The 20,687-nt window shown below is 42.2% G+C and overlaps 1 protein-coding gene across 1 annotated transcript in view; it reads right to left on the bottom strand.

Annotated features, from left to right (window-relative positions):
- The window catches only part of LOC148430837 (alpha-2-macroglobulin-like protein 1), a 630,872-nt gene that overhangs the window by 289,778 nt on the left and 320,407 nt on the right, over window positions 1-20,687 (bottom strand). Inside the window, exons 14-15 of the mRNA XM_088466430.1 lie at window positions 19,789-19,833; window positions 19,459-19,602 (exon numbers count right to left, since the gene is read on the bottom strand). Of these exons, the coding sequence (XP_088322556.1) occupies window positions 19,459-19,602; window positions 19,789-19,833 (189 nt within the window). The remainder of the gene's footprint in view (window positions 1-19,458; window positions 19,603-19,788; window positions 19,834-20,687) is intronic.

The following is a 20,687-nucleotide window of genomic DNA, read 5'->3' as shown; positions in this document are numbered from 1 at the left end:
CAGACATCACATTCTGCACGTCATGTGTAGAGTAATACAGACATCACATTCTGCATTGCGTTTGTACAGTAATACAGCCATCACATTCTGCTCGGCATGTGTACAGTAATACAGCCATCACATTCTGCACGTCATGTGTACTGTAATACAGACATCACATTCTGCTCAGCATGTGTACAGTAATACAGCCATCACATTCTGCACGTCATGTGTACAGTAATACAGCAATCACATTCTGCACGTCATGAATACAGTAATACAGACATCACATTCTGCACGTCATGAATACTGTAATACAGCCATCACATTCTGCATGTCATGTATACAGTAATACAGCCATCACTTTCTGCTCAGCATGTGTACAGTAATACAGCCATCACATTCTGCACGTCATGTGTACAGTAATACAGCAATCACATTCTGCACATCATGTGTACAGTAATACAGCCATCACATTCTGCACGTCATGTGTACAGTAATACAGCAATCACATTCTGCACGTCATGTGTACAGTAATACAGACATCACATTCTGCACGTCATGTGTACAGTAATACAGACATCACATTCTGCACGTCATGTGTACAGTAATACAGACATCACATTCTGCATTGCGTTTGTACAGTAATACAGCCATCACATTCTGCTCGGCATGTGTACAGTAATACAGACATCACATTCTGCTCAGCATGTGTACAGTAATACAGACATCACATTCTGCATTGCATGTGTACAGTAATACAGCCATCACATTCTGCACGTCATGTATACTGTAATACAGCCATCACATTCTGCACGTCATGTATATTGTAATACAGCCATCACTTTCTGCTCAGCATGTGTACAGTAATACAGCCATCACATTCTGCACGTCATGTGTACAGTAATACAGCAATCACATTCTGCACATCATGTGTACAGTAATACAGCCATCACATTCTGCACGTCATGTGTACAGTAATACAGCAATCACATTCTGCACGTCATGTGTACAGTAATACAGCCATCACATTCTGCACGTCATGTGTACAGTAATACAGCCATCACATTCTGCACTGCATGTGTACAGTAATACACCCATCACATTCTGCTCAGCATGTGTACAGTAATACAGACATCACATTCTGCACGTCATGTGTACAGTAATACAGCAATCACATTCTGCACATCATGTGTACAGTAATACAGCCATCACATTCTGCACGTCATGTGTACAGTAATACAGCCATCACATTCTGCACGTCATGTGTACAGTAATACAGACATCACATTCTGCTCAGCATGTGTACAGTAATACAGACATCACATTCTGCATTGCATGTGTACAGTAATACAGCCATCACATTCTGCACGTCATGAATACTGTAATACAGCCATCACATTCTGCACGTCATGTATACAGTAATACAGCCATCACTTTCTGCTCAGCATGTGTACAGTAATACAGCCATCACATTCTGCACGTCATGTGTACAGTAATACAGCAATCACATTCTGCACATCATGTGTACAGTAATACAGCCATCACATTCTGCACGTCATGTGTACAGTAATACAGCAATCACATTCTGCACGTCATGTGTACAGTAATACAGACATCACATTCTGCACGTCATGTGTACAGTAATACAGCCATCACATTCTGCACTGCATGTGTACAGTAATACACCCATCACATTCTGCTCAGCATGTGTACAGTAATACAGCCATCACATTCTGCACTGCATGTGTACAGGAATACAGCCATCACATTCTGCTCAGCATGTGTACAGTAATACAGACATCACATTCTGCACATCATGTGTACAGTAATACAGCCATCACACTCTGCACGTCATGTGTACAGTAATACAGCCATCACATTCTGCATTGCATGTGTACAGTAATACAGACATCACATTCTGCACGTCATGTGTACAGTAATACAGCCATCACATTCTGCTCGGTATGTGTACAGTAATACAGCAATCACATTCTGCTCGGCATGTGTACAGTAATACAGCCATCACATTCTGCACATCATGTGTACAGTAATACAGCAATCACATTCTGCACATCATGTGTACAGTAATACAGCCATCACATTCTGCACGTCATGTGTACAGTAATACAGCCATCACATTCTGCACGTCATGAGTACAGTAATACAGCAATCACATTCTGCACGTCATGTGTACAGTTATACAGCCATCACATTCTGCACGTCATGTGTATAGTAATACAGCCATCACATTTTGCACGTCATGTGTACAGTAATACAGCCATCACATTCTACACTGCATGTGTACAGTAATACAGCCATCACATTCTGCTCAGCATGTGTACAGTAAAACAGACATCACATTCTGCACGTCATGTGTACAGTAATACAGCCATCACATTCTGCTCGGCATGTGTACAGTAATACAGCCATCAAACTCTGCACGTCATGTGTACAGTAATACAGCCATCACATTCTGCATTGCATGTGTACAGTAATACAGACATCACATTCTGCACGTCATGTGTACAGTAATACAGCCATCACATTCTTCTCGGTATGTGTACAGTAATACAGCCATCACATTCTGCTCGGCATGTGTACAGTAATACAGCAATCACATTCTGCACATCATGTGTACAGTAATACAGACATCACATTCTGCACATCATGTGTACAGTAATACAGCCATCACATTCTGCTCAGCATGTGTACAGTAATACAGCCATCACATTCTGCACGTCATGTGTACAGTAATACAGACATCACTTTCTGCTCGGCATGTGTACATTAATACAGACATCACATTCTGCGTGGCATGTGAACAGTAATACAGACATCACATTCTGCGTGGTATGTGTACAGTAATACAGCCATCACATTCTGCTCGGCATGTGTACAGTAATACAGACATCACATTCTGCACGTCATGTGTACAGTAATACAGACATCACATTCTGCATTGCGTTTGTACAGTAATACAGCCATCACATTCTGCTCGGCATGTGTACAGTAATACAGCCATCACATTCTGCACGTCATGTGTACAGTAATACAGACATCACATTCTGCACAGCATGTGTACAGTAATACAGACATCACATTCTGCATTGCATGTGTACAGTAATACAGCCATCACATTCTGCACGTCATGAATACTGTAATACAGCCATCACATTCTGCACGTCATGTGTACAGTAATACAGCAATCACCTTCTGCACATCATGTGTACAGTAATACAGCCATCACATTCTGCACGTCATGTGTACAGTAATACAGCAATCACATTCTGCACGTCATGTGTACAGTAATACAGACATCACATTCTGCACGTCATGAATACTGTAATACAGCCATCACATTCTGCACGTCATGTATACAGTAATACAGCCATCACTTTCTGCTCAGCATGTGTACAGTAATACAGCCATCACATTCTGCACGTCATGTGTACAGTAATACAGCAATCACATTCTGCACATCATGTGTACAGTAATACAGCCATCACATTCTGCACGTCATGTGTACAGTAATACAGCAATCACATTCTGCACGTCATGTGTACAGTAATACAGACATCACATTCTGCACGTCATGTGTACAGTAATACAGACATCACATTCTGCACGTCATGTGTACAGTAATACAGACATCACATTCTGCATTGCGTTTGTACAGTAATACAGCCATCACATTCTGCTCGGCATGTGTACAGTAATACAGCCATCACATTCTGCACGTCATGTGTACAGTAATACAGACATCACATTCTGCTCAGCATGTGTACAGTAATACAGACATCACATTCTGCATTGCATGTGTACAGTAATACAGCCATCACATTCTGCACGTCATGTATACTGTAATACAGCCATCACATTCTGCACGTCATGTATATTGTAATACAGCCATCACTTTCTGCTCAGCATGTGTACAGTAATACAGCCATCACATTCTGCACGTCATGTGTACAGTAATAGAGCAATCACATTCTGCACATCATGTGTACAGTAATACAGCCATCACATTCTGCACGTCATGTGTACAGTAATAGAGCAATCACATTCTGCACGTCATGTGTACAGTAATACAGCCATCACATTCTGCACGTCATGTGTACAGTAATACAGCCATCACATTCTGCACTGCATGTGTACAGTAATACACCCATCACATTCTGCTCAGCATGTGTACAGTAATACAGACATCACATTCTGCACGTCATGTGTACAGTAATACAGCAATCACATTCTGCACATCATGTGTACAGTAATACAGCCATCACATTCTGCACGTCATGTGTACAGTAATACAGCAATCACATTCTGCACGTCATGTGTACAGTAATACAGACATCACATTCTGCACATCATGTGTACAGTAATACAGCCATCACATTCTGCTCGGCATGTGTACATTAATACAGACATCACATTCTGCGTGGCATGTGTACAGTAATACAGCCATCACATTCTGCACGTCATGTGTACAGTAATACAGCCATCACATTCTGCACGTCATGTGTACAGTAATACAGCCATCACATTCTGCACGTCATGTGTACAGTAATACAGACATCACATTCTGCTCAGCATGTGTACAGTAATACAGACATCACATTCTGCATTGCATGTGTACAGTAATACAGCCATCACATTCTGCACGTCATGAATACTGTAATACAGCCATCACATTCTGCACGTCATGTATACAGTAATACAGCCATCACTTTCTGCTCAGCATGTGTACAGTAATACAGCCATCACATTCTGCACGTCATGTGTACAGTAATACAGCAATCACATTCTGCACATCATGTGTACAGTAATACAGCCATCACATTCTGCACGTCATGTGTACAGTAATACAGCAATCACATTCTGCACGTCATGTGTACAGTAATACAGACATCACATTCTGCACGTCATGTGTACAGTAATACAGCCATCACATTCTGCACTGCATGTGTACAGTAATACACCCATCACATTCTGCTCAGCATATGTACAGTAATACAGCCATCACATTCTGCACTGCATGTGTACAGGAATACAGCCATCACATTCTGCTCAGCATGTGTACAGTAATACAGACATCACATTCTGCACATCATGTGTACAGTAATACAGCCATCACACTCTGCACGTCATGTGTACAGTAATACAGCCATCACATTCTGCATTGCATGTGTACAGTAATACAGACATCACATTCTGCACGTCATGTGTACAGTAATACAGCCATCACATTCTGCACGTCATGTGTACAGTAATACAGACATCACATTCTGCTCAGCATGTGTACAGTAATACAGCCATCACATTCTGCACGTCATGTGTACAGTAATACAGCAATCACATTCTGCACGTCATGAATACAGTAATACAGACATCACATTCTGCACGTCATGAATACTGTAATACAGCCATCACATTCTGCATGTCATGTATACAGTAATACAGCCATCACTTTCTGCTCAGCATGTGTACAGTAATACAGCCATCACATTCTGCACGTCATGTGTACAGTAATACAGCAATCACATTCTGCACATCATGTGTACAGTAATACAGCCATCACATTCTGCACGTCATGTGTACAGTAATACAGCAATCACATTCTGCACGTCATGTGTACAGTAATACAGACATCACATTCTGCACGTCATGTGTACAGTAATACAGACATCACATTCTGCACGTCATGTGTACAGTAATACAGACATCACATTCTGCATTGCGTTTGTACAGTAATACAGCCATCACATTCTGCTCGGCATGTGTACAGTAATACAGACATCACATTCTGCTCAGCATGTGTACAGTAATACAGACATCACATTCTGCATTGCATGTGTACAGTAATACAGCCATCACATTCTGCACGTCATGTATACTGTAATACAGCCATCACATTCTGCACGTCATGTATATTGTAATACAGCCATCACTTTCTGCTCAGCATGTGTACAGTAATACAGCCATCACATTCTGCACGTCATGTGTACAGTAATACAGCAATCACATTCTGCACATCATGTGTACAGTAATACAGCCATCACATTCTGCACGTCATGTGTACAGTAATACAGCAATCACATTCTGCACGTCATGTGTACAGTAATACAGCCATCACATTCTGCACGTCATGTGTACAGTAATACAGCCATCACATTCTGCACTGCATGTGTACAGTAATACACCCATCACATTCTGCTCAGCATGTGTACAGTAATACAGACATCACATTCTGCACGTCATGTGTACAGTAATACAGCAATCACATTCTGCACATCATGTGTACAGTAATACAGCCATCACATTCTGCACGTCATGTGTACAGTAATACAGCCATCACATTCTGCACGTCATGTGTACAGTAATACAGACATCACATTCTGCTCAGCATGTGTACAGTAATACAGACATCACATTCTGCATTGCATGTGTACAGTAATACAGCCATCACATTCTGCACGTCATGAATACTGTAATACAGCCATCACATTCTGCACGTCATGTATACAGTAATACAGCCATCACTTTCTGCTCAGCATGTGTACAGTAATACAGCCATCACATTCTGCACGTCATGTGTACAGTAATACAGCAATCACATTCTGCACATCATGTGTACAGTAATACAGCCATCACATTCTGCACGTCATGTGTACAGTAATACAGCAATCACATTCTGCACGTCATGTGTACAGTAATACAGACATCACATTCTGCACGTCATGTGTACAGTAATACAGCCATCACATTCTGCACTGCATGTGTACAGTAATACACCCATCACATTCTGCTCAGCATGTGTACAGTAATACAGCCATCACATTCTGCACTGCATGTGTACAGGAATACAGCCATCACATTCTGCTCAGCATGTGTACAGTAATACAGACATCACATTCTGCACATCATGTGTACAGTAATACAGCCATCACACTCTGCACGTCATGTGTACAGTAATACAGCCATCACATTCTGCATTGCATGTGTACAGTAATACAGACATCACATTCTGCACGTCATGTGTACAGTAATACAGCCATCACATTCTGCTCGGTATGTGTACAGTAATACAGCAATCACATTCTGCTCGGCATGTGTACAGTAATACAGCCATCACATTCTGCACATCATGTGTACAGTAATACAGCAATCACATTCTGCACATCATGTGTACAGTAATACAGCCATCACATTCTGCACGTCATGTGTACAGTAATACAGCCATCACATTCTGCACGTCATGAGTACAGTAATACAGCAATCACATTCTGCACGTCATGTGTACAGTTATACAGCCATCACATTCTGCACGTCATGTGTATAGTAATACAGCCATCACATTTTGCACGTCATGTGTACAGTAATACAGCCATCACATTCTACACTGCATGTGTACAGTAATACAGCCATCACATTCTGCTCAGCATGTGTACAGTAAAACAGACATCACATTCTGCACGTCATGTGTACAGTAATACAGCCATCACATTCTGCTCGGCATGTGTACAGTAATACAGCCATCAAACTCTGCACGTCATGTGTACAGTAATACAGCCATCACATTCTGCATTGCATGTGTACAGTAATACAGACATCACATTCTGCACGTCATGTGTACAGTAATACAGCCATCACATTCTTCTCGGTATGTGTACAGTAATACAGCCATCACATTCTGCTCGGCATGTGTACAGTAATACAGCAATCACATTCTGCACATCATGTGTACAGTAATACAGACATCACATTCTGCACATCATGTGTACAGTAATACAGCCATCACATTCTGCTCAGCATGTGTACAGTAATACAGCCATCACATTCTGCACGTCATGTGTACAGTAATACAGACATCACTTTCTGCTCGGCATGTGTACATTAATACAGACATCACATTCTGCGTGGCATGTGAACAGTAATACAGACATCACATTCTGCGTGGTATGTGTACAGTAATACAGCCATCACATTCTGCTCGGCATGTGTACAGTAATACAGACATCACATTCTGCACGTCATGTGTACAGTAATACAGACATCACATTCTGCATTGCGTTTGTACAGTAATACAGCCATCACATTCTGCTCGGCATGTGTACAGTAATACAGCCATCACATTCTGCACGTCATGTGTACAGTAATACAGACATCACATTCTGCACAGCATGTGTACAGTAATACAGACATCACATTCTGCATTGCATGTGTACAGTAATACAGCCATCACATTCTGCACGTCATGAATACTGTAATACAGCCATCACATTCTGCACGTCATGTGTACAGTAATACAGCAATCACCTTCTGCACATCATGTGTACAGTAATACAGCCATCACATTCTGCACGTCATGTGTACAGTAATACAGCAATCACATTCTGCACGTCATGTGTACAGTAATACAGACATCACATTCTGCACGTCATGAATACTGTAATACAGCCATCACATTCTGCACGTCATGTATACAGTAATACAGCCATCACTTTCTGCTCAGCATGTGTACAGTAATACAGCCATCACATTCTGCACGTCATGTGTACAGTAATACAGCAATCACATTCTGCACATCATGTGTACAGTAATACAGCCATCACATTCTGCACGTCATGTGTACAGTAATACAGCAATCACATTCTGCACGTCATGTGTACAGTAATACAGACATCACATTCTGCACGTCATGTGTACAGTAATACAGACATCACATTCTGCACGTCATGTGTACAGTAATACAGACATCACATTCTGCATTGCGTTTGTACAGTAATACAGCCATCACATTCTGCTCGGCATGTGTACAGTAATACAGCCATCACATTCTGCACGTCATGTGTACAGTAATACAGACATCACATTCTGCTCAGCATGTGTACAGTAATACAGACATCACATTCTGCATTGCATGTGTACAGTAATACAGCCATCACATTCTGCACGTCATGTATACTGTAATACAGCCATCACATTCTGCACGTCATGTATATTGTAATACAGCCATCACTTTCTGCTCAGCATGTGTACAGTAATACAGCCATCACATTCTGCACGTCATGTGTACAGTAATAGAGCAATCACATTCTGCACATCATGTGTACAGTAATACAGCCATCACATTCTGCACGTCATGTGTACAGTAATACAGCAATCACATTCTGCACGTCATGTGTACAGTAATACAGCCATCACATTCTGCACGTCATGTGTACAGTAATACAGCCATCACATTCTGCACTGCATGTGTACAGTAATACACCCATCACATTCTGCTCAGCATGTGTACAGTAATACAGACATCACATTCTGCACGTCATGTGTACAGTAATACAGCAATCACATTCTGCACATCATGTGTACAGTAATACAGCCATCACATTCTGCACGTCATGTGTACAGTAATACAGCAATCACATTCTGCACGTCATGTGTACAGTAATACAGACATCACATTCTGCACATCATGTGTACAGTAATACAGCCATCACATTCTGCTCGGCATGTGTACATTAATACAGACATCACATTCTGCGTGGCATGTGTACAGTAATACAGCCATCACATTCTGCACGTCATGTGTACAGTAATACAGCCATCACATTCTGCACGTCATGTGTACAGTAATACAGCCATCACATTCTGCACGTCATGTGTACAGTAATACAGACATCACATTCTGCTCAGCATGTGTACAGTAATACAGACATCACATTCTGCATTGCATGTGTACAGTAATACAGCCATCACATTCTGCACGTCATGAATACTGTAATACAGCCATCACATTCTGCACGTCATGTATACAGTAATACAGCCATCACTTTCTGCTCAGCATGTGTACAGTAATACAGCCATCACATTCTGCACGTCATGTGTACAGTAATACAGCAATCACATTCTGCACATCATGTGTACAGTAATACAGCCATCACATTCTGCACGTCATGTGTACAGTAATACAGCAATCACATTCTGCACGTCATGTGTACAGTAATACAGACATCACATTCTGCACGTCATGTGTACAGTAATACAGCCATCACATTCTGCACTGCATGTGTACAGTAATACACCTATCACATTCTGCTCAGCATATGTACAGTAATACAGCCATCACATTCTGCACTGCATGTGTACAGGAATACAGCCATCACATTCTGCTCAGCATGTGTACAGTAATACAGACATCACATTCTGCACATCATGTGTACAGTAATACAGCCATCACACTCTGCACGTCATGTGTACAGTAATACAGCCATCACATTCTGCATTGCATGTGTACAGTAATACAGACATCACATTCTGCACGTCATGTGTACAGTAATACAGCCATCACATTCTGCTCGGTATGTGTACAGTAATACAGCAATCACATTCTGCTCGGCATGTGTACAGTAATACAGCCATCACATTCTGCACATCATGTGTACAGTAATACAGCAATCACATTCTGCACATCATGTGTACAGTAATACAGCCATCACATTCTGCACGTCATGTGTACAGTAATACAGCCATCACATTCTGCACGTCATGAGTACAGTAATACAGCAATCACATTCTGCACGTCATGTGTACAGTTATACAGCCATCACATTCTGCACGTCATGTGTATAGTAATACAGCCATCACATTTTGCACGTCATGTGTACAGTAATACAGCCATCACATTCTACACTGCATGTGTACAGTAATACAGCCATCACATTCTGCTCAGCATGTGTACAGTAAAACAGACATCACATTCTGCACGTCATGTGTACAGTAATACAGCCATCACATTCTGCTCGGCATGTGTACAGTAATACAGCCATCAAACTCTGCACGTCATGTGTACAGTAATACAGCCATCACATTCTGCATTGCATGTGTACAGTAATACAGACATCACATTCTGCACGTCATGTGTACAGTAATACAGCCATCACATTCTTCTCGGTATGTGTACAGTAATACAGCCATCACATTCTGCTCGGCATGTGTACAGTAATACAGCAATCACATTCTGCACATCATGTGTACAGTAATACAGACATCACATTCTGCACATCATGTGTACAGTAATACAGCCATCACATTCTGCTCAGCATGTGTACAGTAATACAGCCATCACATTCTGCACGTCATGTGTACAGTAATACAGACATCACTTTCTGCTCGGCATGTGTACATTAATACAGACATCACATTCTGCGTGGCATGTGAACAGTAATACAGACATCACATTCTGCGTGGTATGTGTACAGTAATACAGCCATCACATTCTGCTCGGCATGTGTACAGTAATACAGACATCACATTCTGCACGTCATGTGTACAGTAATACAGACATCACATTCTGCATTGCGTTTGTACAGTAATACAGCCATCACATTCTGCTCGGCATGTGTACAGTAATACAGCCATCACATTCTGCACGTCATGTGTACAGTAATACAGACATCACATTCTGCTCAGCATGTGTACAGTAATACAGACATCACATTCTGCATTGCATGTGTACAGTAATACAGCCATCACATTCTGCACGTCATGAATACTGTAATACAGCCATCACATTCTGCACGTCATGTGTACAGTAATACAGCAATCACCTTCTGCACATCATGTGTACAGTAATACAGCCATCACATTCTGCACGTCATGTGTACAGTAATACAGCAATCACATTCTGCACGTCATGTGTACAGTAATACAGACATCACATTCTGCACGTCATGAATACTGTAATACAGCCATCACATTCTGCACGTCATGTATACAGTAATACAGCCATCACTTTCTGCTCAGCATGTGTACAGTAATACAGCCATCACATTCTGCACGTCATGTGTACAGTAATACAGCAATCACATTCTGCACATCATGTGTACAGTAATACAGCCATCACATTCTGCACGTCATGTGTACAGTAATACAGCAATCACATTCTGCACGTCATGTGTACAGTAATACAGACATCACATTCTGCACGTCATGTGTACAGTAATACAGACATCACATTCTGCACGTCATGTGTACAGTAATACAGACATCACATTCTGCATTGCGTTTGTACAGTAATACAGCCATCACATTCTGCTCGGCATGTGTACAGTAATACAGCCATCACATTCTGCACGTCATGTGTACAGTAATACAGACATCACATTCTGCTCAGCATGTGTACAGTAATACAGACATCACATTCTGCATTGCATGTGTACAGTAATACAGCCATCACATTCTGCACGTCATGTATACTGTAATACAGCCATCACATTCTGCACGTCATGTATATTGTAATACAGCCATCACTTTCTGCTCAGCATGTGTACAGTAATACAGCCATCACATTCTGCACGTCATGTGTACAGTAATACAGCAATCACATTCTGCACATCATGTGTACAGTAATACAGCCATCACATTCTGCACGTCATGTGTACAGTAATACAGCAATCACATTCTGCACGTCATGTGTACAGTAATACAGCCATCACATTCTGCACGTCATGTGTACAGTAATACAGCCATCACATTCTGCACTGCATGTGTACAGTAATACACCCATCACATTCTGCTCACCATGTGTACAGTAATACAGACATCACATTCTGCACGTCATGTGTACAGTAATACAGCAATCACATTCTGCACATCATGTGTACAGTAATACAGCCATCGCATTCTGCACGTCATGTGTACAGTAATACAGCAATCACATTCTGCACGTCATGTGTACAGTAATACAGACATCACATTCTGCACATCATGTGTACAGTAATACAGCCATCACATTCTGCTCGGCATGTGTACATTAATACAGACATCACATTCTGCGTGGCATGTGTACAGTAATACAGCCATCACATTCTGCACGTCATGTGTACAGTAATACAGACATCACATTCTGCTCGGCATGTGTACATTAATACAGATATCACATTCTGCGTGGCATGTGAACAGTAATACAGACATCACATTCTGCGTGGTATGTGTACAGTAATACAGCCATCACATTCTGCACGTCATGTGTACAGTAATACAGACATCACATTCTGCACGTCATGTGTACAGTAATACAGACATCACATTCTGCATTGCGTTTGTACAGTAATACAGCCATCACATTCTGCTCGGCATGTGTACAGTAATACAGCCATCACATTCTGCTCGGCATGTGTACAGTAATACAGCCATCACACTCTGCACGTCATGTGTACAGTAATACAGCCATCACATTCTGCACTGCATGTGTACAGTAATACAGACATCACATTATGCATGTCATGTGTACAGTAATACAGCCATCACATTCTGCTCGGTATGTGTACAGTAGTACAGACATCACATTCTGCTCGACATGTGTACGGTAATCCAGCCATCACATTCTGCACATCATGTGTACAGTAATACAGCCATCACATTCTGCACGTCATGTGTACAGTAATACAGCAATCACATTCTGCACATCATGTGTACAGTAATACAGCCATCACATTCTGCACGTCATGTGTACAGTAATACAGCAATCACATTCTGCACGTCATGTGTACAGTAATACAGCCATCACATTCTGCACTGCATGTGTACAGTAATACACCCATCACATTCTGCTCAGCATGTGTACAGTAATACAGACATCACATTCTGCACGTCATGTGTACAGTTATACAGCCATCACATTCTGCACGTCATGTGTACAGTAATACAGCCATCACATTCTGCTCGTTATGTGTACAGTAATACAGCCATCACATTCTGCACGTCATGTGTACAGTAATATAGCCATCACATTCTGCACGTCATGTGTACAGTAATACAGCCATCACATTCTGCACTGCATGTGTACAGGAATACAGCCATCACATTCTGCTCAGCATGTGTACAGTAGTACAGACATCACATTCTGCACGTCATGTGTACAGTAATACAGCCATTACATTCTGCTCGGCATGTGTACAGTAATACAGCCATCACACTCTGCACGTCATGTGTACAGTAATACAGCCATCACATTCTGCACTGCATGTGTACAGTAATACAGACATCACATTATGCATGTCATGTGTACAGTAATACAGCCATCACATTCTGCTCGGTATGTGTACAGTAGTACAGCCATCACATTCTGCTCGACATGTGTACGGTAATACAGCCATCACATTCTGCACATCATGTGTACAGTAATACAGACATCACATTCTGCACATCATGTGTACAGTAATACAGCCATCACATTCTGCTCGGCATGTGTACAGTAATACAGCAATCACATTCTGCACGTCATGTGTACAGTAATACAGACATCACATTCTGCACTTCATGTATATAGTAATACAGCCATCACATTCTGCACGTCATGTGTACAGTAATACAGCCATCACATTCTGCACTGCATGTGTACAGTAATACAGCCATCACATTCTGCTCAGCATGTGTACAGTAATACAGACATCACATTCTGCACGTCATGTGTACAGTAATACAGCCATCACATTCTGCTCGGCATGTGTACAGTAATACAGCCATCACACTCTGCACGTCATGTGTACAGTAATACAGCCATCACATTCTGCATTGCATGTGTACAGTAATACAGACATCACATTCTGCACATCATGTGTACAGTAATACAGCCATCACATTCTGCTCGGCATGTGTACATTAATACAGACATCACATTCTGCGTGGCATGTGTACAGTAATACAGCCATCATATTCTGCGCGTCATGTGTACAGTAATACAGACATCACGTTCTGCTCGGCATGTGTACATTAATACAGACATCACATTCTGCGTGGCATGTGAACAGTAATACAGACATCACATTCTGCGTGGTATGTGTACAGTAATATAGCCATCACATTCTGCGTGGTATGTGTACAGTAATATAGCCATCACATTCTGCACGTCATGGGTACAGTAATACAGCCATCACATTCTGCTCGTCATGTGTACAGTAATACAGCCATCACATTCTGCACGTCATGTGTACAGTAATACAGCCATCACATTCTGCTCTTCATGTGTACAGTAATACAGCCATCACATTCTGCACGGCATGTGTACAGTAATACAGCCATCACATTCTGCACGTCATGTGTACAGTAATACAGCCATCACATTCTGCACGTCATGTGTACAGTAATACAGCCATCACATTCTGCACGTCATGTGTGCAGTAATACAGCCATCACATTATGCACGTCATGTGTACAGTAATACAGCCATCACATTCTGTACATCATGTGTACAGTAATACAGCCATCACATTCTGTACATCATGTGTACAGTAATACAGCCATCACATTCTGTACATCATGTGTACAGTAATACAGCCATCACATTCTGCACGTCATGTGTACAGTAATACAGCCATCACATTCTGCACGTCAAGTGTACAGTAATACAGCCATCACATTCTGCATGTCATGTGTACAGTAATATAGCCATCACATTCTGCGTGGCATGTGTACAGTAATACAGCCATCACATTCTGCTCGGCATGTGTACAGTAATACAGCCATCACATTCTGCACGGCATGTGTACAGTAATACAGCTAATCACATTCTGCTTGGCATGTGTACAGTAATACAGCAATCACATTCTGCACGGCATGTGTACAGTAATACAGCCATGACATTCTGCTCGGCATGTGTACAGTAATACAGCAATTACATTCTGCACGTCATGTGTACAGTTATACAGCCATCACATTCTGCATGTCGTGTGTACAGTAATACAGCCATCACATTCTGCTCAGCATGTGTACAGTAATACAGCCATTACATTCTGCACGTCATGTGTACAGTAATACAGCCATCACATTCTGCACGTCATGTGTACAGTAATACAGCCATCACATTCTGCACGTCATGTGTACAGTAATACAGCCATCACATTCTGCTCGGCATGTGTACAGTAATACAGCCATCACATTCTGCACGGCATGTGTACAGTAATACAGCCATCAAATTCTGCACTGCTTGTGTACAGTAATACAGCCATCAGATTCTGCTCGGCATGTGTACAGTAATACAGCAATCACATTCTGCACGTCATGTGTACAGTTATACAGCCATCACATTCTGCACGTCATGTGTACAGTAATACAGCCATCACATTCTGCACGTCATGTGTACAGTAATACAGCCATCACATTCTGCTCGGCATGTGTACAGTAATACAGCCATCACATTCTGCACGGCATGTGTACAGTAATACAGCCATCACACTCTGCTCGGCAAGTGTACAGTAATACAACCATCACTTTCTGCACGTCATGTGTACAGTAATACAGCCATCACATTCTGTACATCATGTGTACAGTAATACAGCCATCACATTCTGTACATCATGTGTACAGTAATACAGCCATCACATTCTGCTCAGCATGTGTACAGTAATACAGACATCACATTCTGCACGTCATGTGTACAGTAATACAGCCATCACATTCTGCTCGTCATGTGTACAGTAATACAGCCATCACACTCTCCTCGGCATGTGTACAGTAATACAGATATCACATTCTGCTCGTCATGTGTACAGTAATACAGCCATCACATTCTGCACGTCATGTGTACAGTAATACAGCCATCACACTCTGCTCGGCAAGTGTACAGTAATACAACCATCACATTCTGCACGTCATGTGTACAGTAATACAGCCATCACATTCTGTACATCATGTGTACAGTAATACAGCCATCACATTCTGTACATCATGTGTACAGTAATACAGCCATCACATTCTGCTCAGCATGTGTACAGTAATACAGCCATCACATTATGCTCAGCATGTGTACAGTAATACAGACATCACATTCTACACGTCATGTGTACAGTAATACAGCAATCACATTCTGCTCAGCATGTGTACAGTAATACAGCCATCACATTATGCTCAGCATGTGTACAGTACATTTTGTGTGTGAGCGAGTCATATTTGCCTTAAAAGTTATGAACTATTGCTGAGCTCATCAGTATATTACACTTTTTTACATCTGATAGGATATGGATAGTACAGTACAAATGTTTACACAGACACTGAGGGGTAAATTTACTAAGAATTGTGTTTGGTTGAAATTGCAGTCTCGGGTGAGTATTACAATTTTTTTTCAACTCGCAAATTTCTTTTGGACAAAGAATACTCAGGTGAGAATGCAAACTTGATTGAATGAACCATCGGCCAAACTTTCACTGAAAATAATATAACTCAGGAATTTACCAAGAATCGTGATTACAATTTCAAATGTAATTGGGGGCAAACTCAGACCAAAATAGTTTCAAACAGTCCACCGCCTGTGCTGCGAGTTTGACAGAAACATACACAGATCGGCGTGATTTGTGTATGTTTCTGCCTCTAAACACTACCTAATGGGCGGATATTGGAAAAAAAAATACGTAGGATCACCCAAGAAAAAAAGCAAAACCAGCCAAGGGCACCTCAGCCAGTCCTGGTTCCGAAAAATACGGGGAAAAAAAATAGTAGGGTTCCCCCATATTTTAGGAACCAGCACTGGGCTGTTGAGCCTATCCTGGTTTTCAAAATAGGGGTGAAAAATTACGTAGGGGTCCCTCTATTTTTAAAACCAGCACTGGGCTCAAATCCGGCTGGGGTGTAATGCCACAGCCAGGGGATCCTTTCACCATGTCTCTACCACCAAAGCATTATCCCCTCTCTCCAGAGCACCCCAGGCTTAAGCTGAAGACCGGAGCTCTTCCCTGCACCCCTGGAACAGTGCGTGTAGGGGTAATAGTGGTGAAAAGAGAGTAAAACTATTGTTTTTTTGCAGTGGATCTACAGGTGCCAGCATGCCTGCCCTTTGCCAGTAGGCGGCCGACCCCCGTACTTCCACTGTAAAAAAAATAGTTAAAAAACCACAAGACACACGGATCGTAGATTATAAAATGTTATTACACACCTACCTATCACACTCACACATACTTACCTGGTGCCAGCTGTTTTGTCCCCTTGTCCATGTAGATTTCCATTTCTACTTGGAGAAGAGGACAGAACAGCTGGCAGCAGGTAAGTATGTGTGAGTGTGATAGGTAGGTGTGTAATAATAGTGTACAATCTATGGTGTGTGTCTCTTGTGGATTTTTTATCTATTTTTTTTACAGTGGAAGTACGGGTGCCGGCCAACTGCTGGCAGTTGTAGTTCCACAAGTGCCAAAGGGCCGGCATGCTGGCACCTGTAGTTTCACTGTAAAAAACAATAGTTTTACTCTATTTTTACCACTAATTACCCCTGCACCCACCTCTCCAGGGGTGGGTTTCAGCTTAAGCCTCAGGTGCTTAGGTAGAGGGGGTACCCCTTTATTGGGAGGTCCCCACCTCCCCTGAGATCCCCAGCTTGGGCTGACTGGCTTGGGGTGATATGCTTTGGCCAGGAACAGGGTCAGCAACCCAGTGCTAGTTCCTAAAATACTGGGAAACCCTACACGTTTTTTACCTGTATTTTAAAGAACCAGGAATGGCTGAAGTGCCCAGGGCTGGTTAAGCTTTTTTTGGGGGGGGGACTCTATGTCTTTTAAAAAAGAAAGAAAAAAAAACCTTTATTCACAGGTTTAACACACAAGCAGCCTTCAAATATCACTCTGATATGTGCAGGCTGCTTGTTTGGGAGTCTTTGGCTGAGGTCAGACACTGCAAACTCGGGGGAGAAATCTCGATCTGATACACCTTTGGAAAACTCGATCTCAGCAAAACATGAGTCTTGGTGAATTTCAGTGTTTCCTAAAATCACCTGAGTTTCAGCGATGCAAAAAAAACCCCATGATTCTTAGTAAAAGTATCCCCTATAATCTTCAAATTGCACCAAATAGCCCTATTTGGCACGCCATGGAAAATACAACTAAGGAAATGTGTGTATTTTTTGCACTAATGTGATAAGAACACAAGGTCCCTGTACCCTGTACATCACTTAGTGCTATAGCAGTCTGAAAAAGACACTAATTTGAGATAAGAGAGACCAGGGGACTGATATAACTGAGCTGTGCCATGTACCCGGCCATACAGCATTGTGGGATTTACACGTGTCCTCATGGTGAGGCAAATAGCTTCTGTGATTGGCACTGGAATGAAACATTGGGTCCCAGTGCCAGGCCAGAGTCAGTGACAGTTTAAACTTGGTATCGTCCACAAGCCAATCACTGCTTGCGGACTGGTGGCCAATCAAAATAAGTGGTGGTTGCCGTTTGAATTTAGCGTTGGGCATAGATCATTGGTAGCCAATGAGAAACAGCAGCTAGGTATCACATGTCGCATCCCTCTTCTACTATGTTTATTTATATTCAGCCAAGATAAGAATATGAATAATGACCCTTATGTATCACCAGGAAGTTACAGCTGCCAGGAAGTAAAACATTCATTAGACCACACAGTAAAGTCGTTCAGACAAACTGGGTATTTGCTATTGAGCAGCTCTGACTTTTACCCAGGTAAACAAGGCGTGAGGACACTAACCTCATGTTTCAGGCATGGCGTCACTTGGACCGTTGTTGTATCTGCAGCGACTCCACCGTCCTGAGACATGGTGAAAACCAGCAGCTTTCCCGATGGGGAAATGTCACGGACTGGGATGGGGAAGTATACGGAACCTGAGAGAGCAGAATATAGAGTAATCAAGTGAAGACACGAGAGACCCATCACCAAATGCCATGGAAGTAGATGCGGTAATGCGCTGCCTTTATCTGTAACAATAACTGGCATCATTATTAGCGAGCACTCACCAGCCCTATTGCTGGAACAAGGCATCTGCCTGACACCATCAGTCACGCAGTCTGCATCTATCCCTCTCACGGTCTTCTGGCCTCCAAGTGTGATTCCATTATTAACCACCTGAAAGAAAGAGTGTGGGTGAGATGACCCAACAGAGATAAGGAGGAACGGGGCCCAGAACATCAATATAATTATTCTCTCACTGTGGTAGGGTGAGACATTACAACATGTGAAGTTTTGGGCCTATTTAAGGCCTCAAGCTCAGCCCCTTGTCGGCTAGTGGTTGGGGAGGTTGTTAGGATCCCTACACTGTATCTTCTGGAATTGGTAACCAGCAGAGAACTCCTGTCCTGTGTGCTGTTCTCTGACCACAAGGTGACGTCAGGCCTTTAGGCCAAGGCGTGGAATTCTGTGGACTGACAGCAATCGTAGGAGAAAAGAATTGGTTCTAGTGTAACTGGTAAAATTGTGAAGGATCTGGATGAGTTTGCTTGGAAGAAGCAAAAGTCAATGGGAATGAGGTGTGAGGTGAGAGGTGAGAGGTGATATAAGTGCATGCTGTGGATGTGCAATTCCGGAGTCCTATCATTTACCTCCCTCCCGTCCCTTTGTTGCAGGTTCTTTGTGTGGAGTGATGGTGGTGCTGATGGAAAATCATCATCGTCAGTGGATACACGCCCCCCTTACCTTACACACATCCATAATACTTAGGTGTCTAGTTACTAAGCAGTGTCAGGAGACAGAGTGAAAAGTGATAAGGTACCAACCAATCAGTTCCCAACTGTCATCTCACAGGCTGTGTTTGAAAAATGACAGTTGGGAGCTGATTGGCTGGTACCTTATCACTTTTCACTCTGTCTCCTAACACTGATTAGTAAATAGACCCCCTTAGCAAGTTTGTGAAACCATCGGTAACACTGAGTATCATCGCAGCCTCACACATACTTACACAGGTTCTGACCTTACTCAGGAAT

The sequence above is a fragment of the Taudactylus pleione genome, unplaced genomic scaffold, assembly GCF_031769625.1.
Source record: "Taudactylus pleione unplaced genomic scaffold, aTauple2 ptg003137l, whole genome shotgun sequence".
Classification (NCBI taxonomy): Eukaryota; Metazoa; Chordata; class Amphibia; order Anura; family Myobatrachidae; genus Taudactylus; species Taudactylus pleione.
This window is presented reverse-complemented; position numbering and strand designations above follow the sequence as displayed.